Source organism: Onychostruthus taczanowskii, unplaced genomic scaffold (genome assembly GCF_017590055.1).
Source record: "Onychostruthus taczanowskii isolate IOZ18803 unplaced genomic scaffold, ASM1759005v1 scaffold12, whole genome shotgun sequence".
NCBI lineage: Eukaryota > Metazoa > Chordata > Aves > Passeriformes > Passeridae > Onychostruthus > Onychostruthus taczanowskii.
Genome location: NW_024498351.1, coordinates 6,477,673 through 6,498,445, shown reverse-complemented (window position 1 = coordinate 6,498,445; position 20,773 = coordinate 6,477,673). Strand labels below are relative to the sequence as shown.

The 20,773-nt window shown below is 35.6% G+C and overlaps 1 protein-coding gene across 5 annotated transcripts in view; it reads right to left on the bottom strand.

Moving 5' to 3' along the window:
- The window catches only part of GRIA2 (glutamate ionotropic receptor AMPA type subunit 2), an 86,898-nt gene that overhangs the window by 5,604 nt on the left and 60,521 nt on the right, over positions 1-20,773 (bottom strand). For all 5 annotated transcript variants that reach the window (XM_041428011.1, XM_041428009.1, XM_041428010.1 and 2 more), the window contains exons 7-12: positions 15,413-15,580; positions 15,030-15,134; positions 14,219-14,329; positions 12,889-13,095; positions 12,024-12,394; positions 7,957-8,155 (exon numbers count right to left, since the gene is read on the bottom strand). In XM_041428011.1, coding sequence (XP_041283945.1) covers positions 7,957-8,155; positions 12,024-12,394; positions 12,889-13,095; positions 14,219-14,329; positions 15,030-15,134; positions 15,413-15,580 — 1,161 coding nt within the window. The remainder of the gene's footprint in view (positions 1-7,956; positions 8,156-12,023; positions 12,395-12,888; positions 13,096-14,218; positions 14,330-15,029; positions 15,135-15,412; positions 15,581-20,773) is intronic.

Genomic DNA, 20,773 nt, shown 5'->3' with positions numbered 1-20,773 from the left:
CTGAAGGCACAGTGAGTTTCTCAGATTCTTGGAACATCTACCATATTGCATTTTTCCAACCCAAAAGATTCCCAGACATATGACCCTAAAAACTGGAAGAATCCTAAAAAATTGATCACACCATTTTTGAAGAGGCAGTTCACAAAATTCTGTGTACTATCAGCTGGGTAGATGAGCAGAAAAAGGTTGCAAGGAACAGGTTTCCCAAAGGGTCAAGTGTTAAGAAGAAACCTCCCACTAGATGGCTCACAGGGTCCTTGCTGTAGGGATGAAGGTAGGAATATCTGACCCATCAATCATGAAACTGAAAATCTGTAAGACATTCCGTAAGAATGTCACCAGATAAGGAGACTCAGGGCTGGCCATGACCGTGCAGTCCTCTGCAGCCAGGAACACTGAAAAGTTTCACACTGGAATTCATACAGTTCTGAGTCTGGATCCCTACCTAGTCCTTGGCTTTGTCTAGATTCCTAAAAAATAAGAGCAGTGAGCCACTCTGTAGGGAATACGGGTGACTTCTAGATTTTTTTATATTGCTACACAATATACTTAGTAATACAATGACTTTTCAGAACTGTGTATTCCTTCATTATTTTCAGAATTTGCATTTATTTGAAAGGCAGAGCTGTAGATGTAGATATATGTCAGTGTTAAGAGGCCATCTAGCATTCTGTGTACACACAGGATGCCCTGTGTGCAAGTTGGGCTTCCACACTACAAATGCAGTACAAATTACAGAAACACTCTAGACTGCCACAGTGACTACAAGAATGCAAGAGGATGGAAATGACCTGCATTGCTCTTAATTACTGTGGCTGATTGCTATTGCAAGGTGACACTCAGTGTATGCATGAAATGTTAGAAGCTAATTTTAATTTTGGTATTGTAATCAACACCAACACGGTAGTACAAGACCCTAATACTCACAATGAACATTTTTTGTCCCATTACTAATGACTTCTACAGCCATACACTGATACAAAAATGTCCCAGGAACTGATGCTTTTTTTTAGAAGAATCATGTTGCCGCTGTGCATTTTAACTATGAAAATAATATCAACGACAATAGAAAATTCATTAAACTGTAAAATTATAAGTATAGAATTAATATAGATTAATAAATATTAATAATTATTCCACACATAATTACAATATATTGGGATAACTTTAATATTATAACTAAAATTTATTTTAGTTTATTTTATCATTATTATTACAGAGTACACATCCAATTCCAATGTAGAATACTACCTCCATTAAGAAACTAATTAGGAAATTAAATTATGCAAAGCTTTATCAACTTTATTTTGTGGGTCATCAGATAACTTTTCTATTTTGACATTCAAAGACCTATTATTCTTAAAACTGGGGTGCTGTAATTAGTATGTCTTTGACAGAAATAGCTCCACAAACTACTAACATTCTACTAGATGATGATTTACTCTGGGAGCAGATCTCCAATTCTCAAACATGATTTGTGAAACCATCTTGCTGACCTTCCATACTGAATAAAAGGACGGGAAGTCGTAATGTCACCAGTAGCCAGAAAGTGTAATGAAAGCCAAAACGTGTCAATTTAGTCAGTAAATCAAATATTAATAGGTCAAAAAACCCACAGAAAATAACTTTTTTTTTTTTCATTTAATTAGCTGAAGATTAAGTACTTTAAAACACCATGTTTATACTGAGTGAATACTTAAGGTAAGTTCAAATAAATATAAGATCTAAATTTTGTAAGATATGGATATATTTATTCAGTAATGGTAAAAATTAGTTAAATCTTCTTAAGATGAAGTTTTATGGCATTTCAGTTTCCATTACTTAATTGAGCTTCCAAAAATATCCGTAATATATTAGGTCTTACTAATAAAAAATCTAAAACATTCTACTTCATTAATTAAGTCCTCAAAAGTTTACCTAAAATAATTTTCTCCAGAAATGTGCAGGGTTATGACCTTATATAATCATCATATTCTCCATGTGGTTTAAGGAGTTAAGTGACCAAGGCTGTTCTTACAAAGGTATGTTCCCAAATAATTTCACTTCCATTAAAATAACTGCTGAAATTACTCCTCCTTTGAGACTTACTAATTTCAGTTTCCTCAGAATTGAAATTCCTTCCCATCATTCAGCATAAAATCAAAAGATCACTTCAATGTCATTTCTTTAAAAACTCAGATAAACGTCACAAAAAACTAATTTCTACAATTTTGAAAAAGAGCTCATTGCACCCATACTGGGGGAGGGGGAATAAACTAAATCCCAAAACACAAAAGTGCTTTCTCAAGCTGTCGCAAATCTGTGGAGAACTGCAAATGCTGTTCTTGTAGTCTAGAACTATAAACATACTGCCTGGACTGAGGAATGAGAAAGCATTCAGACTACTGCTCTTTTGGTGTAAATACCGTACAGCATGCACAGCTCCAGATGACATTTTAAAGTGAAAGACAGAAATGACTAGTAGGAAAGGATATTGAGATGACTGTGGAAAAATTATTTATTTATTTATTATATATGAGAAGTGGAAAATTCTGATCACTAGAATGATAGAAATGGAACTTCCTAGTTCAAAAGCATTATCCAACAATTTAGGAGCAATAAGAAAATCTGCATAAAGTTGGAAACCATCAATTGGCAAAAAACAAAAGAAACACAGATCTGTCACTATGATCAAAGTGGTTACCAGAAACTGTGTGACAGAATTGGGAGAAAATTATTTCCAGAAAAGATGAAGAAATATCAATGCCTTTCTACAAAGCAAACTAAGATCTTGGATGGCAAAGAAAGTACACTTCTGCTCCTTCAGGATTAATACATCAAGAAAACAAACACTGAGAAGAAAAAAAAATCTACATAATAATTATAAAATACCGTAAAAATTTAGAATAAACTAGTTATAAATACATATAGTCTGGAAAATAAAAGATGTTTCTAATCATAGCAAGCGTAATGTGGAAAGAGGAAAAAAAACCCCTGAAAAATAACAAAAAGAGATGTTTTGAGGGAAAAATAAAGTACTGATTACTGCATTCTTTCTTTTAAAATAACTTTCAAAATGGCCTAAATCAATTCTTCTGCGTTCTGCAGATGTAAGGACCTCAAAAAACAAGAGACAAGTGAAAATTAATCACTTGAACCCAATCTATCACAGAAAAGTACAAGCATATCTTCATTAATATACTATTGGGTGCAATGGCAGTCCATGCACTAACTCAGTGCTCAGATCTGACTCTCACTATTTTAGCTATGGACCTGTTTCTCCTGTCAAACTAAAGAGCCAAACCCACACTCTCCAGCCACATCTGCTTTGCAGATCCATGAAGTACCAGTCCTACACCCTCTCTGCCTCTTCAGGTGTCAACCAGAGTCCATGGTAAATATTACAGGATATTTCATGGCTGAATCTTTCAACTCCTTCACCTCTCAGAGGCTTCTGTGGAGCTAGTCAAAATGAAACTCTGGAAATATATGTTCTATAATTCTTCTACATCTCACACTTTAAAATTTCAGGCTGAGGTATGATTCATAGCCTTTTACTTCAATTTAATAAAATAAAACAACAACAACAACAAAAAAAACATGTTTCTTCTCACCAAAGATTTCCTGTGGTTTTGGTATTTTATTCTTTTAGAAATTTCAGTATGCTTTTTTTGGTTTTTTTGCATCCCCTCTTGTAATGCAATTGCTAACATAAATACTTTTACAAATTAAAAAATATTTAAAAATACTTATAAAAGTAGAGGCACTGGAGTTTGCTGAAGATAACTCAGAAAGACATTGATATTTTCTTTCAGGCAAAATTTTCTTTGCCTCCCAACAGACAACACTTTTGCAGGAGAAATGACTCAAGAGGTCTTGTCAGCTCTTACGTTTGTTTCTGGCCTTCCACTGTGTGAGAGGAATTCTCTACAAGATTATAAGAATTGTCATCCTTCCAGCATGTTTCCAATGCCCACCTTTGCATTCTGTAAACTCTTGCCTCTTCAGCAAGAATAAGCAACTCTTGAAGAGTTTTCTCAGTGAAAGGTAAAGTCTGCTTCTTTGTTATGGAGCAGTTCTGCTGCTTCCATTTTGGCAGAGGATCTATTCTTAAAGGCCACCAGAACTATTACAATGAAACAGATTGGTCTGTCCATGTCACACTGCTGGTTGAAAAATAGGTACATATGAAGATATTTTAAATAAAAACTAATGCAGAGAGACAGTAAATTAATCTAGATATTGCTCTGCACATCATTTTTTTTCCAAGATGCTTAATTACCTTACTTATAGGACTAGTTACAATTCATCTTCTGGAACGGAAAAAGAGGTAGGATGATTGATTTCATTTGTCTACCCAATTTGTACATATCTTTAATGAACAGAGCTAGGCATATAGCAAAAATATGACTGAACCATAAAAATAATTAACTTTTGTTCTCGTTGTGTCATTTTGGTATTAATTTTCATTATGCCTTCAAGCAGGTGAAAAGCACGGAAATGTTCCAGTGAATGCTTGCATACTTACTTGGATTCTTTCTTCCAGCGCCGTAGCCCACGAAAGTAAGTGAGGCAACTTCAGGAGTTAACGCATACAGACAATGCTTTAAAATTAGCTTCTGCAGTGGCAGGTGAGCAGCAGACTGCCTTGTTGGGTTAGTGACTTCTCTCCCCTTCCAAGTTCAGCTAAGTGCCCTGGCTAATGCACGTACCAGCTGGGAAATCACCGAAGACAAGGACAGGTGACTGTGGACAGTGCCAGAGTGACCAGGACATACCAGAGTGACGACGTTTCACTGCCCACCATTTACCTCTCCATCAAATAGTACCTGTGTCCCAGTAATTACAGAGATGATGATGCAATTGCACAAGAACAACTGAAAAAACTCCTGAGTCTTCCCAGTGGTGCTTGCAGACTTCCATTCTCACCACTACAATCCTCTACTGATTTGAGAGAAATTAAGCATTTTGGGAAACCACGGCCACACATTGTTGTTTTGCCCATAACCCGAAAGAAAATGTAAAAGCAATGCAATATATAGCTTTGTTTAGGCTTTCAATTGCACTAAGAACTGTACAAGGACTATCTATAAAGTAGAAGCATTAGCAAATATCAGAAGTGGTAAATATCCCAACTCAGGGGAACAGAGCTCTTTAGACTTGGGTCGTACTTACGATTCTGCTAGTGCCAACTCTGAGATCTCCCAAGGAAAACTACTACACATTCCGGTATTTACAGAGACCTGACAGATGTGCCATTAAAGAAAAAAATTCCGTCTCTGTAGACTTATAGCTACAAAATTATCTATGAGATTATTACTAACAAGTAATAGTATCTTGCTGATGTTTATGTCAATAGTTTTTGTCACTTTTTTTTTCTTTTAAAAATGTTAAAAAATCCATTATTTTTGTACTGGTATTTCCTATGTAGGATGTACCAAGCTTCTTCTTCTCATCTTAAAGCAGCACTATGCTTTTTTATTCCTTTTTCTTAGTTATGTTTCTTGATGCAGTGCCAACTGATGCCCTGTGCACTGCTGGCAAGAATATCTCCTACTGGTCCATGCTACCTTTAAAGCTAGGGAGCCTACCTAAATTGGGGTAAAGTGCAAAGGCAACACATCCTTTTCTCATGAATGGCAAGGATGCTATCCCCACGTGATATGGACTAGCTTATATGCCTACTGTCTGCTGGATATGTGATGAGCACTCACAGGAGCTAGAAAAAGGCTTCATCTCACCTCTTTCCATTAGCATTGCATACATTTATATTCAACTAATCAGAAGAGGATTTTTTCAGCTAGCTTTTACCATCTAGGCAATTGCTGAGAATTCTTTTTTGAAAAATACTGCAAAACATCTCTCCTTCAATTGTGTAATATATTATCACAAAACATGTTTTAGTAGCAAAGATAATTCAGCATACCGTTCCCATCCCCAGTACCCAACTACCCCTTATTTTGTGCTGCCCCAGGAATTAGAGCTGTACTAGGAAAGATTCAGTATACATTTCGTCTATAGAAAACAAATTTGTAAATAACACCACTTCCTGAAAAAAGACTGCCTGAAAAACCCCATATGTTTTTTTAATTTCCGAGAGTGACAGAGAAGAAGCCAGACCATTTTAGCTTGCTGCTAAATATATACTCAAATTGTTTTCAGCTAGTCAAAGAATTTGAATCCTAATTTCAGGTCATATAAAAATCACACATCCAGTCCAATCCAGTCAGAATACAGATATACTCTGGGTGAAATTTTAGTCTCCTTAGTGCTAGAGATTCCTTTGACATTGTCTTCAGCAGAGGTATCATTCTGGGAACTTGAGTTTCAGGCCTTTTAAAAAGAAATTCTGATAGTTGTTATTTCTTCAAAAGTAACTGGTCAAGTTTAAGGGGTTTTTAGCAAACAGTAGATAGATGCACCAGGCTAAGAAGTTGTTTTGCACATATTGTACCAAATTGTGACAGAAATTGCTGAGTAGAAAACTCCAAAGATGATTAGAATTTTGTTTGTGCACAGCCAAAGATAACTTAACCAAAGATGAAGAATATGCCCTCACAAAGCCTCTACCTATTTTTTACAAAAGTAAGCTTTTAATCCTCAAGCAATTGCCAGGAACACTAGCTGTATAAAAGTGGAGATATGTACATATGTGCTAGGAGTACAACTAGATACTAATGCATGCACATACAAATATTTTTTTGGTTAAAAAAGAAACTTCAAAATCTCGAAAGATTAACTACTCAGAAGAAGAGACCTAATGTTAATTCACATTCAATACCAAGTAAAGACATGTTCTAAAAGGTTTAGGTTCACAAAACCAGAAACATACCTGTATACTTCTAAATGCTTCTACATAACCTTAGCACAAACCCAATTTCATTTTTACCAGCTTGTACACATGATTTTAGTTTTGGTTTAGCCCACCGAAATGCAATCAGCAGCAGGTATTATTACTGAACTTACCTTCAGAATCAGAAAATTTCTACAGTTGAGACAAGTATGATTCCCATTTGGTCCATTACCAGTTAAGTATGTATTACAGAATCCAGTGAAGACCATAATCTAGCAGTAACTGCTCTAATTATACAGTATATAAGAATATCTGTGAGAACCTGTTTCATTTCATTTTCACGTCAGTGTATGCTTAAAATGTAAATGAATTAATTATAACTATTTTAAAATATATTTGTTAAATGTAACATCATGAACTAAACTCTATGAAAACAGAAGTCTCTTCCTATTTTAGTACTTCAGATGCACTTTCTACGTAGAGTAAGAGACACACAGAGCACGCAGACAAGGCGAGGCTGCTCTGGGTTTTTTTGTCAGCAGCCTTAGTCTTTCACTCCTTTGCTGGATGGATTTCACCAGGCTAGCTGATGTCTCAAGGGCAGCCTAAGACTCACACACTGAAAGTTTCATGTATTTTTAAAACTGCAATACCCAGAGGTAGAGGGTGAGGACTGACAGTTTTCCAAGGCATTAATGTAATGCAAATACAAGTAAGAACTGTTTTCAAAAGCAGCCATATATATTCTACAGCAGCCAGAAGGATTATATCCCATTCCCCATCGACAAGCTTGAAAAATCATGTAGAATACTTATTAAGACATGAATGTACACCTTTCCCATGTTCTTATTCACTGTATGGGTACCAAAAATATAGCAGAGCTATTAAACAGATAAATGACAGCAACTTCCTTCTTCAAACATACCTTGTTTTTCCACTGCATAGTGGAGTATGTTTTTAGGTAATTTTGCTTTGCATATTTATATCAAGACCCTTACATTTGTATATAAAAAATAAAATGTAACAATTACAAATAAACAGGAACACTTATATTTGTGAGTTGAGCTGTGTAAATCACACTTGCATAGCAATCTTTTAATAAAGCCAAGGGAAAACACATTTATGTGAGTGAAGACCTACTTAAAACAATCTTAAAAAAAAATCTAAAAAGTAGAGATTCTTACCCTAAAAAACTCTTTAGTGGAGCCAGAATCTAATGTCCCATAAGCAATTTCTGTTTGCTTGGAAAGATCCTCAGCACTTTCAATGGGAGACACCATCCTCTCAACCGTCAGGAAGGCAGCTAAGTTAGCCGTGTAGGAGGAGATTATGATGAGGGTAAAGAACCACCACACACCTCCAACAATGCGCCCCGACAGGGATCTAGTAACAAGTATGAAATGGATTTGTAAAGTGAAATGGAAATCCCAAAAAGGAACACGTTATCAGTTTTATGCAAATGGTGCATTATAATACAGGGAAGCATTTCAGGCTATCTCAGAGTTCAGCTCTGCACACGCATCAGATGGGAAATCAAGGCATTCTCCACTGGATCTCCTGGGACTCTGCTGAAATCAGGACTCCAGAGTTTACTTCTGGAAGAACTTAGTGATCCAGTTCTTCAAAGTTTTGACAACCCTTGAAGGAAACTGCTTCCATCATAATGTGCTATATTTAACACAAACTTTTTGTTCCCTCTGAAGTGATTTTGTGTGACATTACGATGAGGATCAAACAAAATCATCGGATTTATCAGAATGCACTTTAAAATCAAGGGCCTTGATTGTTTTCATAAGACATTCAGACAAAGACTGATTGCCACAAAACAATGGCTTATGCTGCTGTGCACACTCTGTACTGAGAAACACATAGCATTATTTGCAAGAAAAGCTTGCCCAGGGAATATCTATAGTATAAAAAGTGCACATGACTTTTGAAAGATACAAGCATTTAACAAACTGAGGACTGGACATGAAACAATCAGTGATAATACAGAAAAATAGTGAAGAAAGTATTTTAAGAAATAATGATAATCTGATGTTTATAACAGCAGCAGGTGGGCTCTTATGGATCTGTGTTTTGCTTCTCCTGCTCAAGAAGAAAGAAGAAAAGAGAACTCAAGAAAACATATAAAACAGCATAAAGCACACAACTCAACTCAGTAATTTTCAAGAATAGAAAACTAACATAAGAGAAATATTGGCACAACATTATTGTCAAACTTGGATTTTTTTTTTCTTCATGATCCTTTAAAGTTTGAAATTAATTACCACTTTATTTCCAAACAAGACATTATAGGAAGCAGTACATAATCTTCGGAGATATGTTTAATTATTTTGAAGAAATGTGCATGTAGTTAACAGTCTAGTTCTAGGGCACTGCAGTAGCTTAGGTATGTCTTGGTGTGTCTCCTCTATTTACTAAGTAAACAAATTAGGAATCACTCACCCAGCCTACTGTACTGTGAATGAGAACACAAACTAATTGTGACATAGAATATATATAGATATAACTATATATAGACATATGTACATTTAAAAATTATAGTTATGCAAAGTGGATTTACCAAGCTAGGAACAAAATTAAATAGAACAAACTCTGGACAAATAATTTTTTTCTAATTGCTATCGCATAAAATCTCTGTCATAATTCTGACATCAAAAGATTTATTCCATGTCACAACAGACTCAATAATTCACTCTACTGCATGAAAATCAAGTCAGATAAGGCCCAAAATACATTATTCAAAGGACCATAGAAAAAAAATTATATCGAGCTCATTCTAAAGTGAGCTGTATTCTGCAAAAATGCTTACTGTCACTTTTGAAAAAAACATCATGTCCTTATTTTGAAAAGGGGGTAATTGGAATATAAAATAATTCTACAAGCAAAATATTGAGTTATAAGGTATACTGAATATTTTATATTGTGTATTTGCAAGGTAAAATCTGTCAGTGTGTATTTAATAACTAGGGTACTTTGTATTGTATTGATGATGCCCTCTACAAATGACAATAATTTTCAAATGCCCATGATCTGTGAGCAAAGTTGCCACTGACTTTGTGAAAAAAGAATAAACTCAATACCAATACAGAAATCATGCTCCCACATGGCATTTTGCAAGTAAAATTATTTGGGGTGTCATTTTTGTTCAAAATTTCCCCAGGCAGTCTCTCACAGTTAAATGAGTAGTTTCTTTTTTATGTACATTTTGAACAGTTTCTAAAATGTGCTAGCATGAACCCATACTTTAGAAGCATCTAATTTACTAGACCTTTAAGTACTATAACAAAAATTTCTGTGCACAATTACATAAATTTGTGCACCACCTTTTGTGCTTAGAATAGCATTATCTGGCAGAATTGAGAGCACAGTCATGTCTCAGAAAAGACGGGAAAAGCTTTGCTCTAAGTTATGATTATCACATAATATATCATTGTACTATTTTGTTCCTATGTTACCCATGAGGCAACATTGGGAGTGTTTCTACAGACCATTTCCAGGTGGTCCAGTCTTACTCAGCACCACTATTCTATTCCAGAGCCAATACATATAATATAATATAATATAAGAAATATTATACTTATTTTTATTTTAATATTTAATATTTCAGTATTTTAATATTTAATATTAATAACAATTATATTAATTATATTTTTAGAATAAACAGATAATATACAAATTAACCACCTTCCTCGAAATTATGGTTTCAACAAAATAAATTTAAATGCTTCACTGAAGTTAAATATTGAATATCCAAAATTGAGTTTCATGAACCTTTTCTGATGACCATTTGCTATCTGTATTCTTACACTACCTTTCAATACCTATCAAACCATATAAAACAATCATTGTGCTTTCATAAATAGTAAAATATAGTAAAATAATAATGATAACAAGAAAAAGATCATAATTCTACTGCAGCTTTGATTCAATAAAAATAATTTTGTACTAATATACGAAATTATTTTTTATAATTTTGTGACTTAGCAGGCAACTCCAACTGTGAAGTGTATAATCAATAAAAAAACCCCACAGGAGTGAAATCAACACAACTTCTCATGATCTGCAGCAATTCACCCTCTCCACTGCCTTGTCTCTTGTATACAATTCTTACTGGGTTAGGTGCCAAATCCATGGCATCTTTCACCATAAAGGCTGGCATGTCCCACTGTGACACAGCAGCCTTTACGGAGAATTGATGAAGTTCTCACACAATAAGTGCTGTTATTTCTGTGGTAGAACAACTTGAAAACCTGCTGTTGCCTTTTGGGATGCATGACTTAATATCTAAGAAATGCTCCCTTGGTTTGATTTATTTTGACCACCAGCCACTAGACTCACTAGAAACTGACCCTGTCTTATTTGAGGATCTTTTACATTAAGAAAGGTAATTCTAATAAGCAGTTTTAGCTAAGTCCTCTGGTTTGATTTCCTTAAACTCGGCTGCCCTATTTAAATTGCTACTATATTTCCTTCAAGCAGCAATTTACCTACCTACTCATCACTTCGCTGAATCAAGGCTAGAACCACTTGTGCACAAGCAAAACAGAATATTTAATGAACTCCAAAGGAATTAACTTAAGTTCTTTACAGTTGTCCCTAATAAAGTAGAAGAAAATCCATGAGGAATTAAGCACTCATAAACTGGACCTCCAGATTCATTTTCATAACTTCCTTTGTGACTTTTCTAAAACTAGGCCATGGAAAAAAATAGTGTTTTGCAACTATCCACAGGAAATTAGAGCCATCACAGGACTTTTTACTTAAGTTCAAGGCTCTCTTGGGGAATAAGAGTGTGTTAATAACCATGTTATGATATGCAGTGAGTTTTAGAGGGAAAGTGCTGCCTCTGTAGTTCGTGACTAGTATGTTATCCTTTTTTCCCATTACAGTTGTGGTGAACCATATGCACTGTCAACTGTAAAATGGGAATATGCAGCAAAAACACGGTACCCCTCCAAGAAGGCATGGAATGATGTGAACCTTATGCATTTTACAGTCTCTGCATGGTGTATATAACTTCACTTGGCAGATTTATGATCGACACTAAGGCAAAGTCGATCAACTATATCCTGACCCTAGGTCACAGACAAGTGCTTTCACTTCAAGGACTTCTGTGACTTTAGGGAGGAAAAAATCATTGCAATTAATTTCTCTCCAAGAATGAAAATATATGCACCACGAACCTCTTCTGGCTGAGATGGCTGAGACCAAAAATGCACAAAGTTGAAATGAGTGAGTAACCAACCTTGGCGAAATATCGCATCCTTGCTGCATAAAGGCACCCAGGGAAAACCAGAGACTATTAAATATCCCAAATTCATTAGTTGATTCATTAGTTTGCGTTTCTCTTCCATCTTCAAATTCCTCAGTGTGCCACTCGTATGGGCTAAATCTGCTGACCAGGAATAAAACTACACTGACCCCAATGTAGGCAAAAACAATGCACATCCAGATTTCATATGCTAACGGATCAAGAAATGAAAACACTCCTGGCTTGGACTTCTGAGGCTTCTTGATCATTATTGATATCCCCAGGCTCATAAAGGGCTTTGAGAAGTCAATCACCTCTTCTCTCACCAATGTTATAGTTAATGGAGCAATTGCAATATCGGCTTTCTGTAAAGGAAGAGAAAAAGCAAATAATAGCTAATGCAATGAACAGAGCAAAAAATGGTTTCGTTTCTATGGCATTTCACAAATAGAAAATAGGACAGCAGAGGCATTTGTTTCACTGAGAACATCCTGTGGAGAATTTCAGAAATTTTTAGTTGAACTCATACTGAAATACATAGAGCCATATGGTTGGTGTATTCCAAGATTTTGTTTTTATATATGCCCTTTTAACAGCATATGGCATTTAAAAGTTTAACAAAGTACTTTGCTTTTCACCTGGTCAGAAGGATGAAATATGCGTTCATGTTCCCCCAGATTCATTTGCATTTGAAATGTAATTTAATGTTTTATTTTCAAAATTTTTCATGCCATTAAAAGTAATTCATTCCTATAAAATTAATTAGGTAACTTTCCTACATTCTACAGAGAAAATGAAACCAAATCCCACTCCTTCCATTAGTCATCTCTAATAGCTTTATTATAGAAAACTTTCTTACCCCATAAACAAGTTCTCCAACCATCCCATTCCAGATTTTCGTGTCTGCATCCCTTGCCCCATACTTGCCATCCCCAACAATTGTGAGCTTATATTTGAATCCACAGTGCTTAGCAATTTCTGTAGCTAAGTCCACACAGTAGCCCTCATATCGATCATTTCCTTCAAGCATTTCGTGATTTTTCTTCATCATGACATATGGGGACTCCTGCACAGAAAGAACTCGCCTTAGCTACTTGACAGAGACAGGTGCACCTGTTGTACACTTCACAGATTGGTATGCTCCCTTTTACATGGGAAAAAAGAGAGCAGATACCATCTGAATCATACATGCTACGTAGACATTAGCTGTCAATTATGAATGGCACGTGTCTTTAACACATTTAAAAGCTGCATTCTCCAGTCATACACAATGAGTACTTACAGGCACAGTGATTCCCAGAAGTATGTTAATAATGACCATGATTGTTAACAGGAGTTACGCATTCAGAGAAGAAAGAGTAAATTCCAAAATCAGTTTCTTTCTCTCATACAGTTTGAATGGAAGAAGGCAAAGGTATTTAGTTGCTTTTGTTGCTGTCTTATACAAGAAAATTATTTTCTATTTCACAACCACATCTCTCCTTGAAAAAACACTTGAGACTCTCAAGGCTATATTTTTATTAAATTGCTATACAAACAACAGGTAAGATATCTATAACTATGCACTAAATTTCTATCATCAGCAAAATTGGTGATGATTCATAAATTGGATTAATGTATTTCCTCTTTGCTCAGTTGCTACAGGACTGTCCTTGCATCCAGAGAAATTTATGTGCTAACCTATGTGTCATTCAAACTGATAAACAAGCTGTGCAATTTACAGAAAAATGCTCGTCTATAATAATATACAATTTAATTTTCTAAACAACCAGAATAAAATATTTAATGTTTAACTTTACACTTTACCAATCCATAGCAGCTACAATCCTGAAGCATAAGAACCAGTCTCTTTGCTGTTTGTCAAAAGCTATTCTCTAAAATCTATTCTCTAAATTCTCTGCCTCTCAGGAAGTTCCTCTCCTTTGAAAGCAGGTATTTAATTTCCATTTTCAGTTTTAAAAACCATAATTTTCTAGGATGTTCAATCAAAGACATTCATCCTCTACAAATCAAAACTGCATGCTGAATCCCATATAATTCCCTAATTTTTAGGTTTTATTATGTATCACAATAAGTAACAGCTCACAACCTTAAATAATAAAAAGACAGTACATTGAAACTAACATAATGTCGAGAAACAAATCATTGTCGGACAGACTTGTCTTCTGACAAAATAGGAGGTTAATTACCAAAATAGTGGTGACAATAATAGTCTTATTCTCTAGTCCTGAAGATTCATTTCCAAGAGGGCCATCAAGAGGATTCACAACCATTTTGTCCACTTCACTCCAATATCCAATCTAAAGAGAGTGTATAGGATGCACAGACACTAGTGAATATGAACCTTTCTGGAAAAGGTAAAGCATGTTATTACTGTGCCCTTGATTTGTGCTCACAGAGAACTATTTAACCTATGGATTTACCACTGCAAGCATATCTATTTATGTAGTGAGAGACCACAACAAACACTAAAAAGATTGAACTAATGAAATTTTTTACATTACTTTGTCTAGAACAGGTATACCATTTTTATTCACATATTAACAGGTTTTAGTATAAACATCACACACTGTAAAATTGAAATACTCCAGATTAGCAAAACATGAGAAACTGTTTTTCCCTGAAAGATTTGAAATTAGAGCAGAAACACAAACACATTTATAAAAACATCACTAAAAAGCTGTATCTAGCTTTTGTCATTCAGAAGCATATTTCTCCAAATGCTGGCTCACATTTAGCAATTCAGATCAGAAAGAAAAAAGTTTAATCCACAAAACTGAAAGGAAAACACTCTTACATTGCACTTACCAGAAATAATAATTCATATTTGTTAGAAAGAAATATTACATATGTTTACTTCACTCTGCAAGACCACTGTAGAATACACCTATGAATAAATATTATCACAACTCGTGCCTTAATGAATGTTTCAGTACCTACCTTAACCCATTGCTTAGAATGGTAAAACCTTTTAAGATGCTATAACACAATTCAAATTACCTTCCGAGGACCAGTACTTTTGAGTTCCATGACGTTTATGGTAAAATTGATTCTCTTTCCGTTCTGATCAAACTTGATATTTCCTGTTAGCCCTTCCACCTGAACCTATAATAGATGAAGATACAAGTGGTAGAAGAATTAAGTTTGTTTCTTTTCAGAAAATGGGTTTTTTATTTCCACAAATTATTATTGAAATTTCAGAAACATTAATGTAAGAGTCATTTTCATATGCAATATACTATCTTGGCCAGGTTCCTGAGGATTTCACTTCCACATTATTCCCAGCAAGATCCCGACAGGTTAGGAGACTAGCAGATATTTTCAAGCATTTATAGAGAACTTCACACATGCACTCATCCCATCATCCACTCCAGGGAGGCTACCTGTTTCAATGCCCTTTCTATTTCTACACCATGACCCCAGGGTACTGCTGGATTTGCAAGACAATCTCCAGCATTTCCTCTTCTGGAGATCTCAATCCTCTGTTTACGCAAATTACGGAAAGCTTCTGTCATCACTTGAACAGCATCATAGGTCAGAGCAGAGGTATACTGAAAAGAAGTGAAAATAGTTCATTAAAAACTGTCTTCAGCTTCACTATATCTTCCAATCCACTTGGTGATCCATTAAACGCTAGAAGGACAGCAAGATATACTTGAAATCAATCAATTTTTCCTTCGTTTACCCTCTGAGGGGCATCTGTGAAAATCCATCTAGTGTTCATCAGAATGGTTAGGGACAGTGCCAATAAATCCTAGCTAAGGATTTACAGACGTTTTCCATGTGAGTTACATTTTTTCTCACTTACAGCTGTGAAACAGTCCTGTCTGCAGATAGGGCTGGAAGTCCATGCAGGTGAAAGGGAAAAAAAAGAAATAATTTTCAGTGTTTAACCTGAGCTAGCCTGTAAAAATAAGAAGTTGTTCCTCTGATTACACTTCTCATAGAGAAGCATTTATTCACAGATCTTGAGACTTCATCTCCTCCCAGACATATACACACAAACCCAAAGAGCATGTATTTGTATATACATGCATTTAACTTTTTCCCATTAAATATAAAATCTCAGGGGTAGCTACTTTCATGTATGTAATACATTGTCAACACCACAGAAAACAGTTTTGAGGCTGAGATGCCTGGAACAAGTGGTGCCCCTCAAAGAGCAATATAGGTGAGGAAGAGCCCCATGTTCCTAAACTGACATAATATATGGAGCTTTACAACTTCTGAGACATCAGAGACGAATCCTGTGATCACATACATCAGGAACTGGGGCTAATTGGTCAAAAGCATTTATCTTCAGTGACTGGAAAATTTTACATCTCAACTAACTAACTGAACTGAAACCACATGTGCACATACACTGAGGACTTTGTTGGATGGGCTTTTTGAGTCTGAAACTCTACAATTAGGGCAAACATAAGAGCCATTTTTGGAAATATGGGCCAGAATATAACTACTCAGAGGCATATGAATGAATGGAATGATCCCTGTGAAGGCTATTAGATGCTGAAAATATATAAATTGTAAAGTGGAGAGAAATGATGTATTAGCTCTTTGCTTCAATGGCTCAGACTTTAATGAGAATTTTAATTAGTTAGCTCAAGTCATGCAGAAGGCTCTTGTAATTGTAACGAAAGCAAGCTCCCAAATTGAGATTAATTTTTGTATGCAACTGTCAGACCTTAGAAAAGGAAGAAAAGGAAAGTAGAACTCTTTTTTAAAGATCAGTAAGCTCAGTGATCGGTGTCAATCTTCTCAATAAAATTTTCTCAGTGACTTGTACAGAAATATTTAAAGGATCAGAACAGCTGAATGAAGTGAAAGACTGGCTGGAGTCACTATGACTTCCTCCTACTGGAGCAGCAGTGCTGAAGTGGTGCATGTGAATTTGGAGATGAGGAGAAGAAAGGACCCTGACTAGCAGTACTTCTTTAAACATTGCTCTTTGCAGTACAGAAACATATTGTGCCACACTAGCGTTCTGAGAAACTTTGGACACAGCACTGTCACTAAACATCGAAACATAGGGTAGCAGAGAAAATAAGAGCTTGGAACGGAGATGTAATAATGCTATCTAATTCAGTTATTCTATGATTCATTGCATCATTGAGGTATATTTAATGCATAATTACTGACCTGAATATTCATAGCTCAATCACACATGAGGATTATGTGGAGCTTTGCCTATCAATCAATGTCTATAAGTGCATACATGTCTTCACATATATGCAATCTACATGTCATAATTTAGATTAAGACCACTTTAATCTAAGGATCTCAAAATATTTTAAAAGTACTGTTGGAGATGCCATGAAAGCAAGCAGGCCATGAATCATTTCTTACTGCTTTATTGTGCATACACTTTCAGCTCCTAATAACCTTCATGGGGCTCATTAACACTATCTACAGCTTCATAAATTGATGTAAAGTTGACGAACTAAACCAAAGTGAACTCATTACCATAAACAAGAAATGACAGACCAATAACCTACTCATGCAGAGGTGTGTGCATCTGCATAATAAATAAAATGGTTGTAAGTTGAAGGATGCATTAGCCCTGCCTTGATTCACTTTGTTTTCCTGGAGATTCATCCACTTTCTGATCTTCATTATTAAAATAAATGGGAGCACTACTTGGAACATAATTCTGTGGAAGTGGGATGGGGTCTTACATCTTACAATTTTATGGCAGTGTAAACTTCCCAACATAATTTCAGTTCCTTTCACCTTAATATGATAAGATCAGCAACTTTACTACAAAATTAAATAGGTGCTATACTAGAGTTCTTACAGAATCACTTGCTTTAATTAAACCATGGCAAAGAATATAAAAAAAAATCTCACAACTTTAGAACTAGGATAATAAGCTGATAAGTTAAATTGCCTGAAGATTTTATGCCATTTGCTATGAAACATGGATTGCATGAATTTCAAATGAAAATAATTTTCTCTAAGTAGATGCCTTAATTGCCAAGCAGAGAAAACACAATGTCCATGCAATTTTCTTCAACTTAAATTTCTAACTTAACTTTCTACCTTCAACTTAAATGCCCTAGTAGACTGTAGTAAAATATGTAAGCTGCAATTGTGAAGATGAATTTGAAAAGCAAAGACAAAACAAAGTCATCCCCATCTAAGCAGAAGTTATTACATGTACTGTCCAAGAAAAACTGCCAAGATGTTCCTTTTTGTAAATTCAAATGTCTTCCAGTAACTCAGGAGATAGTGGAAATCCTTAGCAGAAAGGGCCAGGATTCTATTTTGTACAACCAGTAACTGAATCTTCTGAAGGTGAAATTGCAGAACACTACCCCAGAATATAACAAGGTTTTGTCATATGTGTAAGTTGCATAAAACTTACAAAGTTGTAAGATATTATAAAAAAGGTAGTTTAGTCTGTTAAACTTGCATTTAACTCAATGCCTGTTCATGTGCCCATGACAAAGCTGAGAGATATGATTAGATGATTAGACATCTAAAATAATTAAGACACTATACTTAAGCAGTGGAAAAGAAATAAAAATGTGAAGACATGAAAGCAAAAAAAATAGGAAAAAATAAAAGGAAAATATTCTGAATCACAAGAAGTGAATTTTTTCTCCTCTTGATTTGAATATCTGCAATGTCCAAATCTATCCTTGTTTACAGTCAGAGAACACAATAAGCGTTCTAAGGTGTGATTCATTTGACCAGTTAGACACCTTTTTGGAAGATGAAATTAATTGTGCTTTAGATTTCACTCTGATCTCCAGTGACTCCTGAGACTAGGGAGGAATCCAAGGCGGTCATCTTAGTAGTCTCACTAGTAACAAACTAAAACCACTCAGACGGACTGTGAACTAGCCATTCATCCCTAATCCAACACATCTGAGAGAAAGAAAACGTAATGGGAAAATTTTGGAAAATCTATGTCAAAGAATGCAGTGCTGTTGTACAAGACAATAGGAGACCTCAGCCAGAATGGCAGATCCAGCTGCAGCAGCACTCAGGAAGGCAGAAATCAGTCTGCAACAGGCACAGATGGAGGCTCCTCACCACGTATGAGGGGTGCTGTTGGAACAGCAGAAGGGACACGGCATCACTAGCAGAGGCTAAGAGAAAGGAGGCCTAAAATCTGATAGAAATATTTTCCCTTGGGGAGCGGTAAAATTCTGAGAGAGGAAATATAGGAAATGTTCTTTGTTGCAAGAGCAGAAGGGTAGAATCAATCAGTCTAAACACACTTTCACAACCTTCCTTATATTTAAACAATTTCAATATCAGCAAATATACAAAATAAGCTATAATAAAATCTCTCATCTGAATTTTTTGTGGTTTTCCCTCAACAAAGTACTTCTTTACTTGAATGCCAGTATATACAACAAAAGCAGACAGACTGATATAAACATTCCTACATCTTTATAAATTACAAACAAAACATAGGTACATACCTATGTAAACACACAATCAGAAAAGAAATGAGGCCCAAAGTTACTTGTCAAGAAGTAGAGAAGGAACTGGGCAACTGTCTCCCATACTTCCAGTGTAGTCAAACTGATCATCGGACACCTACTTCTTAAAGGACTCTAATGTAGCTGGGAGCTATTTTGAAACAGACAGTGTTACACACACTTTGGAAAATACCTGAAGGTGGTCTGGCAGATAAGAGAGCTAATAGAAAATTACCTGACTGATTGGAAATGGCTATTTCCTTCTGGAGCTCCTGGCACCTTGCATAGCATCCTGACAGGACATGGAATTGCAAAGAGCTACTTCCAATAGACACAAGAGAAATTGTCAAATCTTGCACACGTAAGTGTAACTGGAAGTGAAGATGGCCTTTGATTGTGCCCATAGTCAGGCTTTGTTCTCACCTGTTTTGTGCAGGCATTAGCATGAATGGGGGTGTGTACACAGCAGTGTGCTGAGAAAATGGGCCTTGAGCACCCGAGCATCTTCATTACCTCTGGCCATATTTCAAATACTGCAATGTGAGATAGAGGTCAGGGAGCCCAGAAAAGACAGTGCATGGCTCTTCCTCTTTGTTAGGATGATGCTCTTGTGAAAAGAGGCGGTCTTAGCAACAGACTTGCTTCCAGCTGAGAATAATTGCATACATACACAAGATATTTGGAAATAATAATTGGAAGTTTTTTAATGACAACCCCGGTTCTGACTAAAATGGGAAGAGAGATTAATAAAATGTAAAATTACCTGATAATAGTAAAAAATTAATTAGATTGATCTCAGTAAAGATGGGGTTAGAGACCAAGCCCTATTTATCTTAATGAATATACTAGGTGCATTACATTTTGTTTCCCAAAGTTGTACAGTCACATCAACTTATACTTTGATAACAGCCTTTATTCAAACACATCTGCAGCACTCTGTGTGCACAGAAAACCTAAACAAATAGGTATTTTTGCTTTGAAGTGCCATACCGGCATAAGATGCAAAGAACACCTGAAGAAACTGTCACTTTAGAAAAACTTGCATTCAGCTCCAGAACTGCTATCCAGAAAATCTGCTGATTTTTTGACATGTTTATATGTTTTAATTATCTCTGTGCTCGGTTTAGAAAGGCTGCTTTCTGAGCACACCCAGAACAGCTAGTCCAGTCGCAGGCACTTGCCAAACCCTAAATTCCTGGAAGTCAAACTTTTATTTGAAAGACATGCTCACAGCACATCCAGCAGACACTGACAGGACTGGGGCACTGGAATTATCCTAATGCTCCCACTGTAGGATATTTATAGGAGAAA